At 34.1% G+C, this 20,217-nt stretch overlaps 1 protein-coding gene across 1 annotated transcript in view; it reads left to right on the forward strand.

Annotated features, from left to right (window-relative positions):
• The window catches only part of ANO3 (anoctamin 3), a 575,082-nt gene that overhangs the window by 342,610 nt on the left and 212,255 nt on the right, over nt 1-20,217 (forward strand). Inside the window, exon 3 of the mRNA XM_044681841.1 lies at nt 1,535-1,606. Coding sequence (XP_044537776.1) covers nt 1,535-1,606 — 72 coding nt within the window. The remainder of the gene's footprint in view (nt 1-1,534; nt 1,607-20,217) is intronic.

Genomic DNA, 20,217 nt, shown 5'->3' on the forward strand with positions numbered 1-20,217 from the left:
TGTGGGAAGCCAATAAGAGAATGGATTAAAAATCTGAGACCCCTCTTTTGACACCTCTTATGATCCATACCTTTTCTTATTGGAAAAACATTATAGACTTATTGAAAAGCTTTGAGTCCGTAGCAGACCAGCAACTACTGAGTTTAAAAATTTCTCTCCTTGATAATTAACAAGCCTGAACTCTAAAAAATATAGTCAAGACTGGACACAGACAAAGATAGAGATAAGACTGAAGCCAGACTTTATCTGACCAGGTGCAGACCTGTAAATCAAGGCAGAAAGCAATTAGTAAGCATCTCTATGAAATATATTTCTGCTCCCAAAATTAACCCCTACTAATTGGTGGTTGGAATTTGGCCCTTGCCCTTGTACCCATCTCTCTACTTTTAGACTTTAATGGATTGTGTATGATTTGTAACCCCTTCGCAGCTGTGACTCTCTCTTTGTGTTTTGTTTGAAACCAGTATAAAATAAAGTCCAAAATCCCATAGCATTGGAGCAACATGGGCTAACCACTAGTCTGGTTATTCTCATTTTCTTTTTCCTGTCTTAACAATCCGATGCCACCAAACGCCACTCAGAACCCTTACCATATAGAGGCTGGTCCTCTATAATAAAGTTAGTTTTATAATATAGAACCCTATTTCTGTTATTGAACATTTAATTCTTACTCATTTGCTTGATGGAAGGTCTGAAAAAATCTTTCTTATGTTCCCTTATTAGAAGAGTAACTACAATAATTTGGGCTTCTCTCTTTATTTTTTGGGTATAAACATCAGAGTACTAGTTGATTTCCTCTAATAAAATATAAGGCTCTGATCCTTCAACTCACTTGATTAACTAATGCCTCTAGAATAAATTTTAAACTCCTTTGTTTAGCATATCATAGATGTGAAATTCTCTTTCCAGCCTCACAGGGCATTATTTTCACTGTTGCACTCATATCCAGCCAAACTTGCTTTTTATCTTTTCCTCCTACATGGCACTCTATTACCCAAACCTGCACATTCCTCAAGTCTAGACTGCTCTCTCTTCATCTCTAGACCTTAGAAGCTCTCTCCTCCTTCATGATCCAGCCTAAGGATTACTTGAATACACGAAACCTTTCTTCATCTCTCTAATAGCTAATACTCCCAGCAAAATTATTATGTTCATGTTTGTATTTATTTCCTTTGTATTTATTCTGGTTATTCTTATATATGTGTGTGTTTTTGTCTTCCTCACTAGAATATAAATATCTTCTTGCCATTAGTTATTGTTTTATTCCCAAATAGCTGTTTATATGTTAATATGTATGTTTCACACTCAGATTGTCTTTATTTCCTTGTTTCTTCAATATTGAGCATAGCCCCTGGCAGATAGTAGGAGCTTAATAAATGCTAGTTGATTGACTCCATACTCAATTCCCTAGCAACTGACAAAAGGCCTAGCACATAGTAAGAACCTGGCACATTCTTGGGTTTGTTTTTTTTTATTATTGATTCCTGATCTTGTTTTCCCCACACCTAAAGAAGAGTATATCTGTCATTTTCAGGTAGGAAGATGGACAAGGTAGAAAGCAATTTGTACAAGCTGTCCTCTTCAGCATTTAGTGATTCATACTTAGGTAAGTTCATTCCTGAAACAGCTACCCCCTGGTCCACTTCCCATAGAGCTGATATTCTTCAAATTTTGATCATTTTTCTTTTTCTGTGATACACAGTCAACTTGCAGGCATTTGACATTGAATTGTCAAATTGACATTGAAATGTCAAATTCAACCATTTAAATTTTGATTCCTTACTATTTATATTTTATACTTAGGTGTTAATGTCTATAAGACACACATTTGGATTAGTTAAGTGATTTATATTAGGCAAAAGGTCTTTGACTGACCTGACCCATTCACCCTGGTGTTAATGTGTTAGAAAGATGCAGGGATAGTTCTCTTCATACCTCTGTCATCTCCAAACTATCTAATCTAAGCCACTCTTCTCCCTCTTCTCCTAGGTTGGGGAAAGCAAAAATGGTTTGAGTTCACATGTATTTGTAAATATAAAAAATGTTGAATATTCTGCTGTTCCAGTTGTTTACTTGGAAATAACACAGAACTACTAAAGTAGTCAGAAAAAACAATTTATCTTTAATCAGGAAAGAGATAAGTCCAGTAATTGGCCACTATCACAGAGTCAAGTGCCAAAAAACTACACAGGGTCAACACCCTGGGGCTCTGGGGAAGTATCCTTGGGAGAATGTACCATGCCAGATGATTCTCCAAAGAACAATAGAACTTGGGAAACATATACCATTTGGGGAACTAAGAACAGGGAAATATGATTGATTGACATTACCAGGGCTACAAGGAAATGAGAAGTCAAAGACAGGATTTTCAGGGAGAGGTTGATGCTCTACAATGAATACAAAAGGAAAGATCTAGCCAAGGGCTGGGCTACCTGGGAGAGCACTTGGATACAATGGAAGAAACTACTAGGACAAAAACGTATTTAATGTTTGTTTAGGTCTACCTTTAGGTCAATTATTCTGTCTGAAATGGGCAAGTCTAGGACTTCTCCTGGGATGAGTTCTCAAGGGACAGGGACAGACTTAGGGTCTCCAGATTTCAAGTTGACACAGATAAACCTTGAACATTCTATCTCCAAGAAGTTTTCAAAATAATCTTTTGACTTTGCTTATACAGAAGATTTTATTGTGACATAGCCAGTCAGGTTGAGAGATAAGACTCTGACCACCAGGACAACCTTTCAGAAAAAATTTAGAGTGCTCCAATTAATCTTTAACCAAGAGAATTCTTCCCAGAAGACTTCCCTGGAGGTTTGACTCCCCCATTTGTTTTAAAATTCTCTCAAGCTAAAATTAGGTTCACCCCCACAATACAGGGGAAAAGAGGGAGAAGAGTGGCATATCTGACCAGAGGAAGTGACTAAAAGAAAGAGCTCTCAAATTAGGTTAAAATATATAAAAATCCAGATGGGTCCTGAAATTGGCCTGAGAAAGAGACTTTTAACTATGGCAAATTAATTGCTTTGTGATTAGACATTCCAATAGGAAATAAGGAGGATAACAAACATATATTCATCATATTGTCTTGTCTCTGTTTTTATATCTTTGTAAAATGCTCAGAAAAACTCTGTGTTGTGTTTAATGTTTTTTGTAGATTCTGCTACCTTGAAAAACTTCTAAGGGGAAAATGCAGCCAACCAGAATGATTGCTGAAAAGCTTCAGCCAAAGAGTTTAGTATACTGGGGAAGATTAATGAAATTTCTTATTTGAAGTAGTTCTTTCTAGCTGGCTCACCAAAAACTATGATAGCTAAAATAGTAAAAATTGAGGAAACAAAGGTTCAAGCTTTCAAGCATATAGATTTATTAACCAATGCATAACAATTGCATAACAAATCAGGACCAGTTCTCAGTTTGGTATTAAAAGACAACAATAAATAGGAAAAACAAGATATAATTCAGGATTAGTTAATCTGATTTCTCATTAGAGGAATGATTATGGATTTTCCAAATTAGGAAGATGACAATGAATAGGTAAAATTCCTTCAATGTAGGAAAAGAGCTGTCCCATTCTTCTCAAATGTTTCTTTAATCAAAGGAAAATGGAAATAATAACTTCTTGTTATTGAATAATTTATTGATAAGTCCAGAATTAGTTTTCAGATAACATACATGGGTTGCTTGAGATGTATAATTGTGAGAAACTCTTTACATTACTCTTAGGAGCTGACTAGGATACTGGTCAGTATAACCTAGGTCCTTAGTTAAGCATTTCTAAGCAATAAGTACAGGTGATCCAGCTTTCCCAACTACAAGGTTAGGTTTAAATAATGTCCATAACTGAATAAAGCTTTCTCACAAGAGAGAAATTGGATTACACCAATAACTGAATATAAAAGGAACTGAGCTGAATCCAGAATTGAGCCACAAGATGGAATCAGTTTGGTTCACACAATTCTCACAATTCCTTCAGCATCCAATTATCCAGCAAAAGATACATAAAAAAAGAATTTTGTACAAAATTGTATATGTGATAGTAATTATGTATTAGGCAACATCTCTACTGTCATCTGAGAATATTTATAACCATTTTTCTTCTCATCCATTCCTTTATCCAACATGATGAAAAAAGTACATGGTATAAACTTAATAATATTGCAAATTATTACCTTAGGCTTTTAGATTATACTACTAGTTTGTTTTCCAAGTTTGTATCATTCTAAGTCATACTTTGTCTTTTCAATCCATTTGCAGGCCTTATAAAATGGTGAAATTCCATTTGGGAAGAAAACATGATTATCCATGTGTTGTGGGGTACAGAGTTAAACCCCTTGGGTTCAGGAAGGATACATTTTGCAAGAATGCAAGACTCCAAAACTTAACTTAAAAATAAAAAGAGAAATTTATTAATTTATAAAATAATGTTGAATATAGCCAGGAGGATAGGAAGGTGGAAAAGCAAGATGGGGAGCTGCTCCTTGGAAGGAGAGCACAGATGGAAAAGCTGTCCCCCCAGAGAATATCAAGTCTGGGGTTTTTATACTCTTTACAACAGTGAAGCCATGACTCTAGAGTGGTAAGCACTGAAGCAAGGAGTAGGGGAGGTTTGTTCGAAGGCATGGGGATGGTTCTCCTGATTTGGAGGACAGATGAATGAGGTATGTCTCTTTGTTCATCTCAAATCAGTGGGACAGTCAAAGGAGGGTAATCCTCAAGGTCAGATTGTTTTGAGTTGGGAGTCACAAGGGTGTAAAGGAGTAAAGGAATTTCCCTGATGATAGTTTGCCTGAATTTCTGGGGGTACAATGCCCATGCCACATGAAATCATCAGACCTATCCATAGTCTAGTTTCCCCTCTTAAACTCACAAATTATGTTGATTTAGTTATACCTCAAAATGCAAGGTCCATTCTTCCACACAGATAATAGCTTACCTAATACTCATTTGTGGTATTGTTAAAACCTTGTATGACTATGTTCTTTTTAAGACCTAAAATCCTTGCAAGAAGTCCATGATTTCTATTCCACTCTGAACACTAAGTACTCCTTTACATTTTATAGCTTAATTTTCACTCACTTAAGTCCCATTAGCATATCACTTCACTTAAAAACTTGAGGTTTTATTTTGATTGCATACCACCTAGGAAACCTGGGAGTACTAGAATTACTTAACTTATAGAGCTTCAAAGACTCTATATATCTTCCCACTTATCAATGCCATAGTATAATTCATAGGAATAGGAAAGTTGGAAAAAGAGTTGGTTTGAGAGAGAAAGAAAATGAGCTTAGCTTTGAATGTGTTTTGTTTGAACTATAATTGATGTATTTCTCATTCAACACTGATTCCCTCCAGTTTCAACTGCCTTTCTCACATTAGTGGTAAGAGAAAACCCCCAGCTATTATAGACTAAGGGGAGATATATTTACATTCAAACAAAGTCAGAAAGCAAGTAGAATTCTAGGGAACCACTAAAAACTAAAGGAATCCACCAAGAGGCTCTATGTATCTTCTAAGACACTACATATAAAATAAAAACACTTTGGAGATGTCCAATGCTTCAGCCTTTGGAAACCTAAATTCAGTCATAGAATCAAAGATTTAGATATAGAAGGCACCTCTTTGCCCACTTAATAATATAGCCTCTTCATTTTACAAATGAGGTAACTGAGACCCTAAAGAATTTGTCTCAAATCATGCAGGTAGTGAGTTTCAGAGACAGAATTTAATCTTGGTCTTTTGGCATTCTTTTCATTGGTGAAACATTAAATCAAATCATTTCCTTGAAGTATACAACAAATGAGGAAAGATGCATTTATAATTTTTTTATATTCTGAAGTCTTAAAATGACCAGCTTCAGAATTTTCTAATTATTTCTCAGATAGGAAGAGCAATGAGTTCATACATTCTAACTTTTGCTCTCACTTAATGGATTTAATTAGCAATTTCCCTTTTATTTTCAGAGGTCTGCTTTGAACTTCCCCTTGAGAAGGACAACCACTGCCTCAATGGGAATGGGCACTCACATGTAGGTGTAATAGGTGTTACAGTCAGTGAGCATGAAATATGTTCTCCCACTGCCCTCCTTTCATCCTGAGCCCTGATGCAAAGATGGTCCCTCCCCTCATTCACCACCTGCTAGTCACAACGAGTTACAGTCTATACAGAGGAGCTAATCAGAATAAAGGCCAGCAATATCTAATTATATTAAATATTCTTTTGGTTCCAGTCAATCAAAGGAGAGCACATTTTCAATCCTACTTACCTACATAATGTTTTTTTTTCAACCAATCAGAAGAGGAGAAGGCTATATATGGCTCCTAACTTTCAGTTTCTACAAATCACTTCTTATCTCATCAGCCAGATGGACTTCCCTGAGGAGAGTCCATGCAATCTCTATTCCTCACACCCCAGTGGATAAAACACAGAGATAGATATAGATAGGCATGTGGTTCTGCATATATAGACAGAGAGAAATGTGTATAGATGTGATATATAAGAAATATAAAATGCATATAGAAGAGGAAGCTGGATGGTGCAGTGGATAGATGACTAAGGCTTAGAGTCAGGAAGACTCGTTTTCCTAGTTCAAAGTTGGTTTTGGACATTTACTAACTGGGTCTGTGACGCTGGGCAAATGATTTAACTATGTTTACCTCAGTTTCATCATCAATAAAATGAACTGGAGAAGGAAATGGCAAACCACTCCAGTATCTTTGCCAGGAAAACCCAAAATGGGTTCACAAAATGTTGGGAAAGACTGAAATGATTGAAAAAGAACAGTGAATATATATATGTATATATATGCATATATGATATATATAGATATGAGATGTGTGTATATATTTATATAATATGTGTGTGTTTAGGGAAAAATCCCCAATCTGACTAATCTTATCTCAAGAAAGAGTAATGACAGGAGACTGAAGTATCCCAGTTCCTCAGTCTAGAGGAGTGGTGGCAAACCTATGGCATGGGTGCCAAAGATGGCACACAGAGAGCTCCTGTGGGCATATGGCCACCCTCCCTCCTGCCCCCAGTTCATTACTAGAAAGGCAGAAGACTCAGGCGAGCTCCTCCTTTCCAACATGCCTAATGGTATTTTTTCACATCATCTACTCCTTTGCCCAGCAGCCCAATGAGAGCACTCAGGAGGTAAGGTAGACAGCTCATAGGTGGCAAAGCTGGAAAGGAGTGCAGCTCTCAGACCCATCCCCACCCCCTCTCTACACTTTCTCAGGACATTCCTCACTTCACATTCCCCTCCATCAAGCAGCCCAATGGGAGCGCTTTCTCCCTCCTCTGTGTGGGGTAATAAAGGGGGCATGGGGCATCTGTCACTCAGTGTAGGGGAGGGCCATGGCACATGGTCTCTGTTGGGGGAAAGGCATGGCATTAGGTCTAGGGGGTAGGGTTGGGCCATAACCTGGCACTCCATCTCTAAAAGGTTCTTGTCTAGAGTTTCCACCTTTTGATCTACATCACTCAGATAATGAATGTGTCAATGGTGGGTTGGGGAGAGTAATGACATCAATTGCTTAGGTATAAAGAACTTAGAATCCTAGAAACATTGTGTTAAGTTCTGGAGAGGCGAAGAAAGTAAAACACTTTGAGGAATTCATACACACACATTCCCTGTCCTTGAGAAAAATACATTTGTAGTTTCCAGATTTATGTTGCAAAGATAGAGAAGACACTAGATGAATCCTGGGAATAATAAGGCAATATTGCCCAGAAGCCCAAAGATACTTACATTTCCTCATCTGTTTTCTAAGTGTTGCTCAAATAGGCTTACAGATATTCTAGAAATATCAAATCATAAGTTTAGTGTAAAAAAGGAATTTAGCTATATAAGAATCTTAAGATCATAGACTTTACATCAGAAGTCATCTACTACACTCAGAGGATTTAATAGATGAGGAAATGAGATCCATTGTGGTTAAGTGTCTTGGCCAAGGCCAACTAGATAATAAGGCAAAGGGGGGATTTCTGCCTAAGTCCTCTCACTCTAAAGCCAATGTTCTTTCTGTAATACTATGCTGATTAAAATTTAAGCCTTTACCACCACACTAAGATGGAAAATATAGCAATGACTCAGTTTTTTTTCTACTTTAATCAGGATGATACAGTGTTCTGATGCTTCCTCTTCTTTAAATATATTCTTCTGAACCCTTTCTTGACCAAACATAAAAATAATCTTTCCTAATTTCTATTAAATTGTTTTTTCCCTTCCTCATTACACTATCTGTTAGAGGGAAAATTAATTTGAATTACCATTAGAAGTTTCCTTAAGGATTTCTTAAATAGCAAAATAACAAAAAGCATCTGAAAGGGCCATGTTTTATCAGCTGACTTAACTTCATGAATGTAGAAGATTTCTCTCCTTTCACTCTGAAAAAGAGATGGGATAGGGTAAGGACAAAGCCACATATTATTAAAAAACAGGAGATAGCATCTCAAAAAATGTGAAAAATTTAAATTGGAAAAGAAATGTAAATGGCCATTTGCTCAGAGGCATAGTGACCAGGAATTTGCCGCAGGGTGCTAAACTGGAAAAAAGGATGCAAATATTTGGAATTCTTCAAAAGCATATGATATAATATTAACACCCCCAATTTTTGGATATGAGAAAATTAATGTCATCTACCAATGGCAAGTCTGAAATATAAAATCAAGTTTCCTGACAAGACCAGGGATTCATCTAACCTATTATAATTCATTATTCAGCACACATGATATAGAAATAGACCATCTTTATTATGGGTATAAATTGATGACATCAAGTTAACTCATATGCTTTGAAAAATTTTCTCAACACTTTGTGTTCATATTTTCATACTTTCTCCCTCACTTCTTACGACAAGTGGAATATACAAGACAGTTGATTCAGTTAGAGGCACAGTCTGACATTTGGATTAAGAAGGAGTAGACACCTACATCAACCTCATGTTGAATGTGCTCACCAATATTTTTCTTTGTGACGGACGAAACCAAGACTGTCCCTGAAAGCCTAGCCAGTGAGATATACAATTTAGAAAAGTGAACTTATATCTATTAAATAGTGTCATTAATCCTTCACTAAGAAATCAGTAAATGTGGAAATAGCACATTAAGTAACCACATATATAATAAATATCTTCTACATGTCTAACGCATCAACAAGGGAATAGATAGACAAAAATGAAACAAACCTTTCCTCAATTATTTATACTCAATTATCTGTTGTCTTAAGAGAATTGCTATAGGAAAAAGCCAAGAATCAAGCGTCTTAATGAAAAAAAATGAGGAATAGTGGCTAAGCTGTACCATATATCAATCTGTTTTATTAAGTGGCATCAAAATAATCTGGTACTGGCTAAGAAATAGAGTAGTAGATGAATAGAATAGATTAGATACTCAACATAAAGAAGTAAATAATAACCTAGTGTTTGACAAACTCAAAGATCTAAACTCTTGGAAGAACTCACTATTCCCCCAAAACTCCTGAGAAAAAAATGGAAAAAAGAATATAGCAGAAATTTGACATGGACCAGGAAAGGGTGATACTGTAAACAAATTAGAGTAGCATAAATAGCTTACCTGTCAGATCTATGGATAAGGGCAGAATTTATGCCCAAATGTAAAATAGATAATTTCAAGTACATTAAGTTAAAAATTTGGCATTAAAAAACAATGTAGGCAATATTGGAAAGGAAACAACAAAGTAGGGAATATATTTTTATAGTAAATGTCTCTGAAAAAGACTTCATTTCTCCTTTAGAGAACTGAGTCAAATTGACAAGAATTCAAAGCATTCCCCAGTTGACAAATAGTAAAAAAAATATGAACAGGCAATTCTCAGATGAAGAAATTAAGACTATTATTAGTATAATGAAAAAATGCTCCAAAATGCTATTAATTAGAGAAATGTAAATTAAGACATCTCTAGGATACTACTTCACACCTTTCAAAATGGCTAATATGTCAAAAAGGAAAATAACAAATATTGGAGGTAATGTGGAAATTTTAGGACACTAATATACTCTTGGTGGAGTTATGAACTAAAACAACTCTTCTGGAGTATAAATTGGAACCATGCCCCAAAAAGTCATCAAACTGTGTTGATCTTTTGACCCAGCAATACCACTATAAGGTTTATATCCCAAAGAGAGAAAAGATAGGCAAAAAGGACCTACTTGTAAAAAATATATTTATAGCAGCTCTTTTTGTGGTAATAGAGCACTAGAAGTTGAAGGGATGTCCATCAGTTGGAAAATGGAAGAACAAGTTGAGATATAATATTGTTATGAAATACTATTGTGTCATAATAAATGACAAATGATATGACTGAAAAAAACACCTTGAAAGACTTTTATATAGTGATACAAAATGAAGTGAGCAGAACCAGGAAAATTTTGTACACAAGCAATAAAGTACGTTGATCAACTGTGAATTAAAACTATTATCAATAATATGAGGATCCAGAAAAACTCCAAGGGCCTCAGGATGAAAAAGGTTATTCACTGCCATAGGAGGAACTGATGATATCTGAATACAGATTGAAGCATACCAATTCTTCACTTTATTTTCTCCATGAAATTTTCTCTAATGTAAGTAATGTATGTCTTCTTTCACAACATGATAAACATGTAAATGTGTATTGTAAAACCTATATCATATTATCTGTTGTTTTGGGGGAAGTTTGAAGGGATGAGAAGGAAGGTAAGAGCATGAGTCACAAAATATCAATAAAATGGTTACTAAAAATTTTATGACATGTTATCTGGGAAAATATATTTTTTTAAAAAGAGAATTACTACAGAGTCTGAGAGGTTGGATGATTTACTATTGATCACAGAGTAATTAAGTATTAGCAATTGTATTTGGACATATATCTTCCTGACTCTTAATCCAGTCCTTGATCTGCTATACCAATTTAAATCTCAGATTAAGGCTTTTTAATGTAAAGTAAATTACCTTGCTCCACTGGCATTCTCAAAATGTCTGGAGAAAACAAGGAAGAAGTTAGGATTTTTTCTTTTACCTCCAGGGTCTAATTTATAGGTAGACAGAAAAGAATAACACAAGGCTAGGTTGAGATTGGCATCATTGGAAGGAATATCCAATATGATAATATCATAAATATATCTGAGAATAGATTCATTCTTTATTCACCAGTAGTGCAAACCCAAGTAAATAGTCCCATGTTATGTTTGCAAATTCACTCCTGCTGTTTTCATTAACTTCACAGTAGTGTCTATGAGGCTCAGTCCTTGTTTCTGAAGCATTGTTAGCACTAAAAGTGATTTATTCATTTTAGAGGCTGAATGAGAGAAATTAGAAAACTCTTTTTATATAATGATTTATATAGCCTATGGTGAGTTTTCCTTAGAAACATATATTTCTGAAATACTTTCGTTTTCCTAGAGAATAGTTGGTATTTAAAACAAACAAACAAAAACCTTGATTTCACTTCTGAGGTCCTTTGTTTCCCTAGATTCTATGAAGCTGTGAAATTGCAAAGCAATGTTTGATATTTCTGCCTTTTTTTAAACTCTCTCTTCTATTAATCACTCCACTTACAATAAGAAAATTGAAAAATAAATATATTTCAGGACATGTTTTCATAGTGTTGCAAAACATATTCCTATATTAGCCATATCTGAAAATGTATGCCTATTTAAATTAAATTCTTTGTACCTCTCTTTGGAGGCGAAGACTATGTTTCATCTTTATTCATTTGGACCTATAGATGATCATTGTGTTGATTAGTCTGCTAAAATTTTTCAAATAATATTATAAGGTTATAAATTCTCCATGTTCTTTTTGTTTTTCCCATCATGAGTTGATGGAAGTTTTCCCAATTTTGAAAAGGTGTTTCTTAAGTGAGAAGGACAGAAAAACAATTGATAGGCAGGGACTAGGGCAATAGTCTTCAAATTTAGTTCCTAGAAACTCAAGCCAGAGAACTAAAGAATGTGATCTTTCTGTTTCCCTTGCTTAGCTCCTCATCATTTCAAACAAGATGTTTATAGATGATACCTGTTTTCTGAAGTTGGAAAAGAGTATGGAGTAGTCAAGGAAGGAGAAGAGAACAGAAGAGTCGAATGAGAATTGTGGTTGGTGATTGGGGCAGAATAAGGATGTACACAAGGAATAGGATTGACTTCAAGGAAATTTATTATGGAATCCAAGATCTCCCTTGATCCCTCCCCATTATATTCCTTAGCCATTCTTCTCACTTAGAACTCTCCATCCTAATTCATCTGGTGCCTAGTCATCTCATCCTGATAGTCCTAATACCATTCTATAACTCACCATATTGTCCTTCCCTTCTCCCATGTTCTGTACTCACTAACTCCCTCTACACTAGCTTCCCATACCATCTCCTTAATTCTCATTATATCATCTTGCCTAGATGAAAGGATAGTCTGTTTAGAGAACTAATTTATACTGAAATATGAATAATTTCTCCTCACAAAATGTCCCCCAAATTTTCTTCCTCAAAAGTTTATCTTATGAATTTTTTAGATTTTAGAATGTACTAGAGACTAGAGACCTGCTGGAGAAAGGAAAGAAAGTTAACATACTTTCAATCAAATCACTTGGGTAATCCACTTGGCCTTGGTAGTAGGCAAGGAAAAGAAGAATGAATTGCATTGCTATAGATAAGAGGTATCATTCAGGTCATTTTCAACTTTCCCACCAGGCTACTTGTGGGAAGCCAGTAAGAGAATAGATAAAAATCTGAGACTCCTCTTTTGATCCCTTTAGTGATCCTTGTGATTTCTTGTTGAAAAGTATTGTGGCCTTATTGAAAAGCTTTAAGTTCCTAGCAAACCTGAATTTAAAGGCTTAACACTGTTCCCCTTTGCCCAGGAATGCAGCTACAGCCAAGGCCAAAACTTTATCAGGGGCAATTCAACCCTGAGAAAAATATTCCCTGACTTGGCTTTCTGATAAGAAAGAAGTCAAAATTCAGCCTTGGCCTTGCTCTATTCTGAAGCCAATGTTTTGTGTTTTGATGTGACATAATTTATAACTTCTGCGCATCTGCAAAGTTTCAGGGGGGTTCTTTTGTGTGAAATGAGTCTTGAAATATATATAATAAACTCCATGCTACTGGAGCCAGAGCTGAAAGCATGAGGTAAAAGATCTTCATGTCTCATTATTTCCTTATCAACTAAACTGTCCTTATCAGATTATCAGAGATGATAAAGAGATCTGGACAGCTACTGGTACTCTCAAAACTGTGACCAGCTTCTTGGTCATATCTGATATTAAGCCTCATTTATGGACATATGTTTATTACTGAGGATGAGTAGTAGGTGTTCCCCAAATCTGCCCTTCTTAACTTGCATTACACTACTCCTCCACATATGTCTAGAAATTTTATCCTAACTACAGATCAGAAACCTAGGGACAAATTACTTCATATCCAAGAACTCCTTAGACATCCAAATTTAAGACATCTACTGTGGAGTGGGATCATGTATGTAGAAAATGACAGGAAATTTAAATACCATTGTGTTCAGCATCCTAATTTAAAAAATGAAGAATGTGAATATCAGAGGGGCTAAATAACCTTTCCAAAATTTTAGTGATGATCAATTTTAATACCTAAAATTAAAATTCAATAATCTTTTTATGGCCCACAGGGGCATAGTCTAGCTGTCTGGCCCTCCTTGGTTTGGTATACTGAAATCTGACAGAGGTTTCAAAAATAGATTCTTGTTCTACTGTCCCTCCTAATAGAATATGGGCAGGACTTTGTTGTTTTCTTTGCATTACAAGGAGATAATAAAGTACTTTAGGGACAGTAGTCTCCTCACCATTCACTGAGTACTAAAAGAATTCCATATTTCGTGTAGTTATCATAGCTTCTTCCCAAATACCTAAAAAGTTTAGAAAGAAATCAAGGGAATATATTGGTGAAGTACATTGATACCAACATATTTGACATTAACTACATCTGACAAAAACTACATCTCTGCAATTTTGAGCCACCTCAAAAGAAGATTTTTTTAGGAACACAGACACACCAAACATATGTAGCTGAGGGTGCTTAAAAAATTGGTAAATCTCTACCTTTACCAAACTTGAAGAGATCTTTAAAACTATAAGATAAGCAGTTAGACTCTATTTTTATTAGCCTTATAGATGGTTTTATCTGTGTTTTAGCTTTGATGCAAAACTTTAAAATCTAACCAATAATAAGGACCATCTCTTTTATCAGCTCAGTAGCAAGGACAAAAATTGGTCATTTTGTAGCATACCAGAAAGGAATGCAAGTCTTATTGATTCAAGTGGATTGGAAAATAATTTTTAAGATGTATTGACTCAAGTCAAAAAAGTGACAATGCAGAATCCATGTTTCCTTTTTGCATATTATATGCTCTATAGGAGTTGTATTGTCTATACATGGCATTGTGAATACAATCCTGAATTTGGAGTCTAGAAGACTGGGGTACAAATTTGACGTCAGATGCCAAGTAGTTGTATTTCCCTAGACAAGTCACTCAATTTCTCTCTACCTTGTTTCCTTATCTAAAAAATGAGGGAGATGGACTTCATCAACTCTCATGTCCCTTCAAATTCTATATCTGTGTTCTTGAGATTTTGAGTGCTGGGCTTGGAGCCAGAAAGATTTATTTTCCAAAGTTGAAATCTGACACTATGTATGTGATCTGGGAAAATCAGTTAACCATCTTTGCCTCAGTTTCCTCAATTGTAAAATGAGCTGGAATAGGAAATAGCAAAACTCTCTAGTATCTTTGCCAGGAAAACCCCAGTTGGGGTCATGAAGAGTTGGAAACGACTTAAACAACTGAACAACCAAAAAGATTTTCTCATAAATTATGTCATGAGGAGTGAGAAGAATCTCTCTGGGTTGAATGGGAAACGTTCCATTTGGAATACACCTACATTTTGTCATAGCTTTTCAGTGGATTCAGTATTTAAAATTCAAAAAAATTTTTAGAGAGATATTCACCCCATAGTCCTGGAATGTTCTACAATTTGTTCGTGGTGCTCTATTGCGCAGGTCAAAAATATAAACCTTTTGATTTATACATTCCTCCATTCATCAAAAATGTATTTGGCATCAATTAGGTGCTGAACTCTGTGCTAAGCATTGTGGGAAATTCAAAGATAAATCAGAGAGGGTGTGTAGTGTCTGAGAAGCTATTGTTAGCAGAATAATAGCTGCTACTTACAGAGGCCTTTTGGTTTGCAAAATATTTTTAATGCATCATCTCATGTAAGACTCCCAGGAACCATGTGAATACAGTCCAAGTAACAATAGCAAAATTGAACACATAAGGAAAGTATGGCTCAAGGTAGTCCTGTGACTTGCCTCAGGTTACCCATTACAAGTGATAAATCTTGGCTAGGACCCAAATTTCCTAATTTTCAAAATCGGCTATAATTTTCAATAGGTCAAATAGAAGATGATTTGAGCTAGGAATAAATATGATCACATTAAGTAATTTGGTATGAAACTTTCTCTCTAATAACTGGTGGCTTGATCCCCCCCCCAATCATGTCCATGATACAACACTACAGATCAGAGTCTTTACCTTTGAAATTCTAGTTCCTAATATGGCAGTGGGATTTATTATTATTAAGTGATCATTTTCAGGAAGTTAGAGGCATGGAGTCCAGGGCCCTTGGAAATTTAAATTTGAATCATTCCTACAACATTTAGTATCTGTGAGAATCTGGGCAAAACTCTTAATCTTTTATAGTTGTTTTCCTCCTATGTGTGATGAGAATAATATAATTTACCTCAGAGTTGTTAGACTCAAATGAGACAACATGTACAAAGAACTTTTTAAAATTATGTATTCATAAATATGCAAGTTTACATATATTTTTCCCATCACTTTTGAAGTTGTTAGCTGTTAATAGTTATTATTTACTAGGATTTCAATTTGAATTCTTATCTTCAAAGGTACTTTACAATCATGGTAAGAAGAAAAGAGGCAATAAGTAAATACACTTGAGTACTCAAAAAAATGTCTCATTGCCAGGCATCGCTCTTGGCATCCCTAGACTCGAGTTCCCTCATTAGTACAATAAAAAGTTTGGTGGTCTTTTTCAGCTATAGATTTCTGATTCTATGATCAGGAACCATTCCAAGAATCTAGCTAGTGAATTTAAAAGTTTTATTTAATTAATTGATTTAGAATATTTTCACATGGTTACATGATTCATGTTCTTTCCCCTCCTCCTAAACTCCTCCCATAACCAAAGAGCAATTCCACTGGGTTTTAGGTATGTAATTGATCATTATTTCCATATTATTAATGTTTGATTTAGGAGACTAAACAACCACCCCAGTGCAACTATCAATAACATGGAAATAGGACTTGATCGATGACACATATAAAAACCAGTGGAAATGCTCTTCGGCTACAGGGGGTGGGTGGTGGGTGGGTGGAGGAAAGAGTAAGAACATGAATCATGGAACCATGGAAAAATCTTTTATTACAAAATAAAAGAAAAAGAAAAAAATATTTGCATTAGGATGATCACTTAGAGTCTACATCCCCAGTCATGAGAATCTAGCTAGTGAAGATAAAGGTTTAGCATCATCAAAATGTAGGACGTTATTTAGGATAAGGTTACAGGATAATTTAAAGTGCTCTGAAAATATAGGAATAAGGAAAATTACAGATATAGGGTGTGAGCACTGGATCAATGTCTTTCTGTGTTATGAGCCCTTTCACTTAGACACTATGGACCATGTTATACACTGTATGGTGAATAGAGAGAGTTTTATAACTGGATCATGTAATTTTGTTCATGTCTCAGATAAAGAACCTTACATCAGTTAAGAGAATGGAAGCTTCTGGAGGAGAGAAGTCAATTTTAATTATCTTTGTATACCAGTTTCTAAGATAGTGTCTCAAAACAAAAAGGTGCTCATCAATGTTTCTCAGATTGGATTGAATGGAATTGGATTGAAGATTTTTTAATGTAGAAGATGGAATTCTCTAGCAATTTCAAACTCCAAGGAAAAACAAAAATGAACTTTTGAATTCCCAGATCTATATGAACAAATTTAGTGCAATGAGATTTATTTTATGCACTTTACTCTTCATTCTATAAAAAAATTACATAATAAGTTTTACCTAAATTCACAATGACTTAATTACAAAATGAATTCCTTTTTTGGAAATAAGAAAATTAACATAGCGTTAAAACAATGTTTGTTTTAAAAATTGTTTATTAGAGTGCATTTTATCTATTTTTAAGAATAATGTTTATAATATTGGAAATATAGCAATGCAACTTTTAAAGTTTGTTCTTTAAAAGTTTAAAAGGACTATTAATACGCCTCAGATTCCTCAACTACAAAATGAGTTGGAATTATAACATTTAGATTACATTACCATTAATTGTTGTTACATCTAGATAGACTAGGACATGTGATGATCTTCCTCCCCAAGTCTTCCCACTAACCTTCAGAGTTCATTTATTACAACTTTAATTTCCTTTTCTGGGACTTAACTATTCAAGACTTCTATTTGGTGCTCTTTTAATTGGAGGATTTTAGGTTTCTCACAGTCATCTATTTCTTAGAATTCTTTTTTTTTTTTTGACAAATAAGTATAATAGATTCTAGGAATTATTTTTTCTAGCTCTTTGCTCCTACATTTCCTTTTAATTTGGTTAATTTGATTAGTTTACTTCAACTTGTCCATTATATTAGTTAAATGTTTATCGTTTTGTTAGGTTTTTCTTTTCTTTTTCCCCAGGTAACAAGCATTTAGATTTTAAAATCAATTTTATTGTACTTATATTGGTTTCAGTTGATCCATTTCTCACCTATTTTTTCAAATTCCCTTTTTTTAGAATTAATTTTGATTACTGATTTCTTAGCTTTCTAACTTCTAGTTGAACATTCAGATGATTGTTGTTGTTTTTTTCTGCTTAGCTAATTTTGGAAAATTTTTTGGAGAATATTTTGGAGAATATATATTATAAATTCTTCAGTGGTCCCATTTAGAAGGTACCAAAAGTAATTAAGTTCTAAATGCTCCAATAGTTTCTTCAATTCTATATTTTCCTTTTGTTTTTGTATTAGATTTGTCTAGCTTTGAAAAAAATACCCGTTAATGCCTTCTAATATTGTGTATGTCTTTTTTTTACAAATCAGGTTTTTTCTTCTATAAATTTAAAAACTATTCTACTTGGTGCAAACATATTCAATATTGATATATTTTGGTTGTCTATGGTTCTTTTAAGCATTATACAATCAACTTGATTATATTATTGATGTTGTTATTTTGTTTTTGTTTTGCCTTATACCATGATTTCACTTTTATTTTCTTTCAAAATCATCTTATGTGAACATAATGATTCCTTATAAGTCTTTCCTTTTTTAGATTTTTTTCTTTTAGGACTATAAGGGTCATTTTTTACCCTGTTTTATTTGATTAATTTGTTTAAGGAATCCACATTTTAAGTTACTGATTAGGATTAGATTTTCTTCATTTCTGTCTATGACATTTTGAGATTATTTTGTCCCCTTTATCTTTGAAGAATAATTGTTTTACATGAACAAAAATAATGCATATAGAAAGAAAGTAATTAATACTAACAATATTTGTAATTTTTCTTTTAATGGTCTTGTTTCTAAAATACAAAGATACCTTACAGAAATATGTAGAACCAGAAATCATTTCTAATAAATAAATGGTTTTTGTGATATTAATTAAGCCATTTCCAATAAACAAATGGTCAACAAATGGCAGGTAAACAAAAACCAAATGTAAACCAGTGTTGACTCTATTAAAGAATATACTAAATAAACTGTAATAAGTGTATAATCCATATTAGTCCTAGTGTTTAATCTCAAAAGCTTACAAGACTAAGATGACCAAATATGAAAATATCCAATATCTAGGAGACTTATGAAAGCATAATAAGTTGTTTCTGGAGCTATAAATTGGTCCTACTATTTTGGAAAGCATTTTAGAAATATATTGCCCCCAAGAAGTTCAGTGACCAAAAAAAAACCCCATTTCATGAAATATTTATAGCAGTATATTTTAAATAGAAAGACATAAAAATAAAATAAATGTCTACAGGTTGGGTAATGAATTATAAAAATGATGGTACATGAATGTAATGGAATATTGTTGGACTATGAGAAACAATTTATATTATGAGTACAGAGAAATGCAGAAAGATTTTATGAACCAATGATAAATGTAACGAGTAGAGACAGATTTTTATAAGTCAATATAGAATGTCAAATGAAATAATAATTGCTATGTTATTTGCTAGTGGGTTCTTTACTTTAAAAAGCTAAATCAGTAAATGAAAGAGTTCTTTGTAGAAGTACTAACAAAAATGCTTATTGAGTACTTATAGAGGCACTTAAGGGTCAAAATGGATAAAACACTAGCCCTAGGGTCAATAATACCTAAATTCAAATCTGTTCTCAAATATTTAATAGCTGTGCAACCTTGGACATTTAAAATCTATCTGCCTCAATTTCTTTTCTTTCTTTGTTTCTTTCTCTCTCTCTTTCTTCCTTTCTTTTTTTATTGTTTCTTTCTTCCTTCCTTTCTTTCTTCCTCTTTTGTTTCTTTTTTCTCTTTCTTCCTTTCTTTGTTTCTTCCTTTGTTTCTTCTTTTGTTTGTTTGTTTGTTTGTTTGTTTGTTTGTTTCTTTCTTTCTTTCTTTCTTTCTTTCATTGTTTCTTAAATAAAAACCCTTACCTTCCATCTTAGAATCAATATGGTGCATTGGTTCTAAGGCAGAAGAGCAGTAAGGGCTTGTCAATGTGGGTTAAGTGACTTGCCCAGGGTCACACAGCTGGGAAGTGTCTGAGATCAGATTAGAACATAGGACCTCCCATCTCTAGGCCTGGCTCTCAATCCACTGAGACACCCAGTTCCCCCCTGCCTCAATTTCTTAATCTATGAAGTCAGAATCATAACAGTGTCTATCTCTGAGGGTCACTGGGAGGATAAAAATAAAATCAAATCATTTTTTTATTAAATGCTTTTTAAATACTAAAGCAAAATATACATGCTAACTATTATTACCTAAGTTCCACCATTTTAAAGGCACTGAACAAGAAAAAAAACAAGAAATTTTTAATCTCCATGTCCAACAGTCAACATTCATTATGGACATAATGTATATCAAGAACTTTACTAAGCTCTAGGATGATAAAAGTAATTTTGAAACGGTCTCTATCCTCATAGATATATATTTAATGACT

The sequence above is a fragment of the Gracilinanus agilis genome, chromosome 6 (assembly GCF_016433145.1).
Source record: "Gracilinanus agilis isolate LMUSP501 chromosome 6, AgileGrace, whole genome shotgun sequence".
NCBI lineage: Eukaryota > Metazoa > Chordata > Mammalia > Didelphimorphia > Didelphidae > Gracilinanus > Gracilinanus agilis.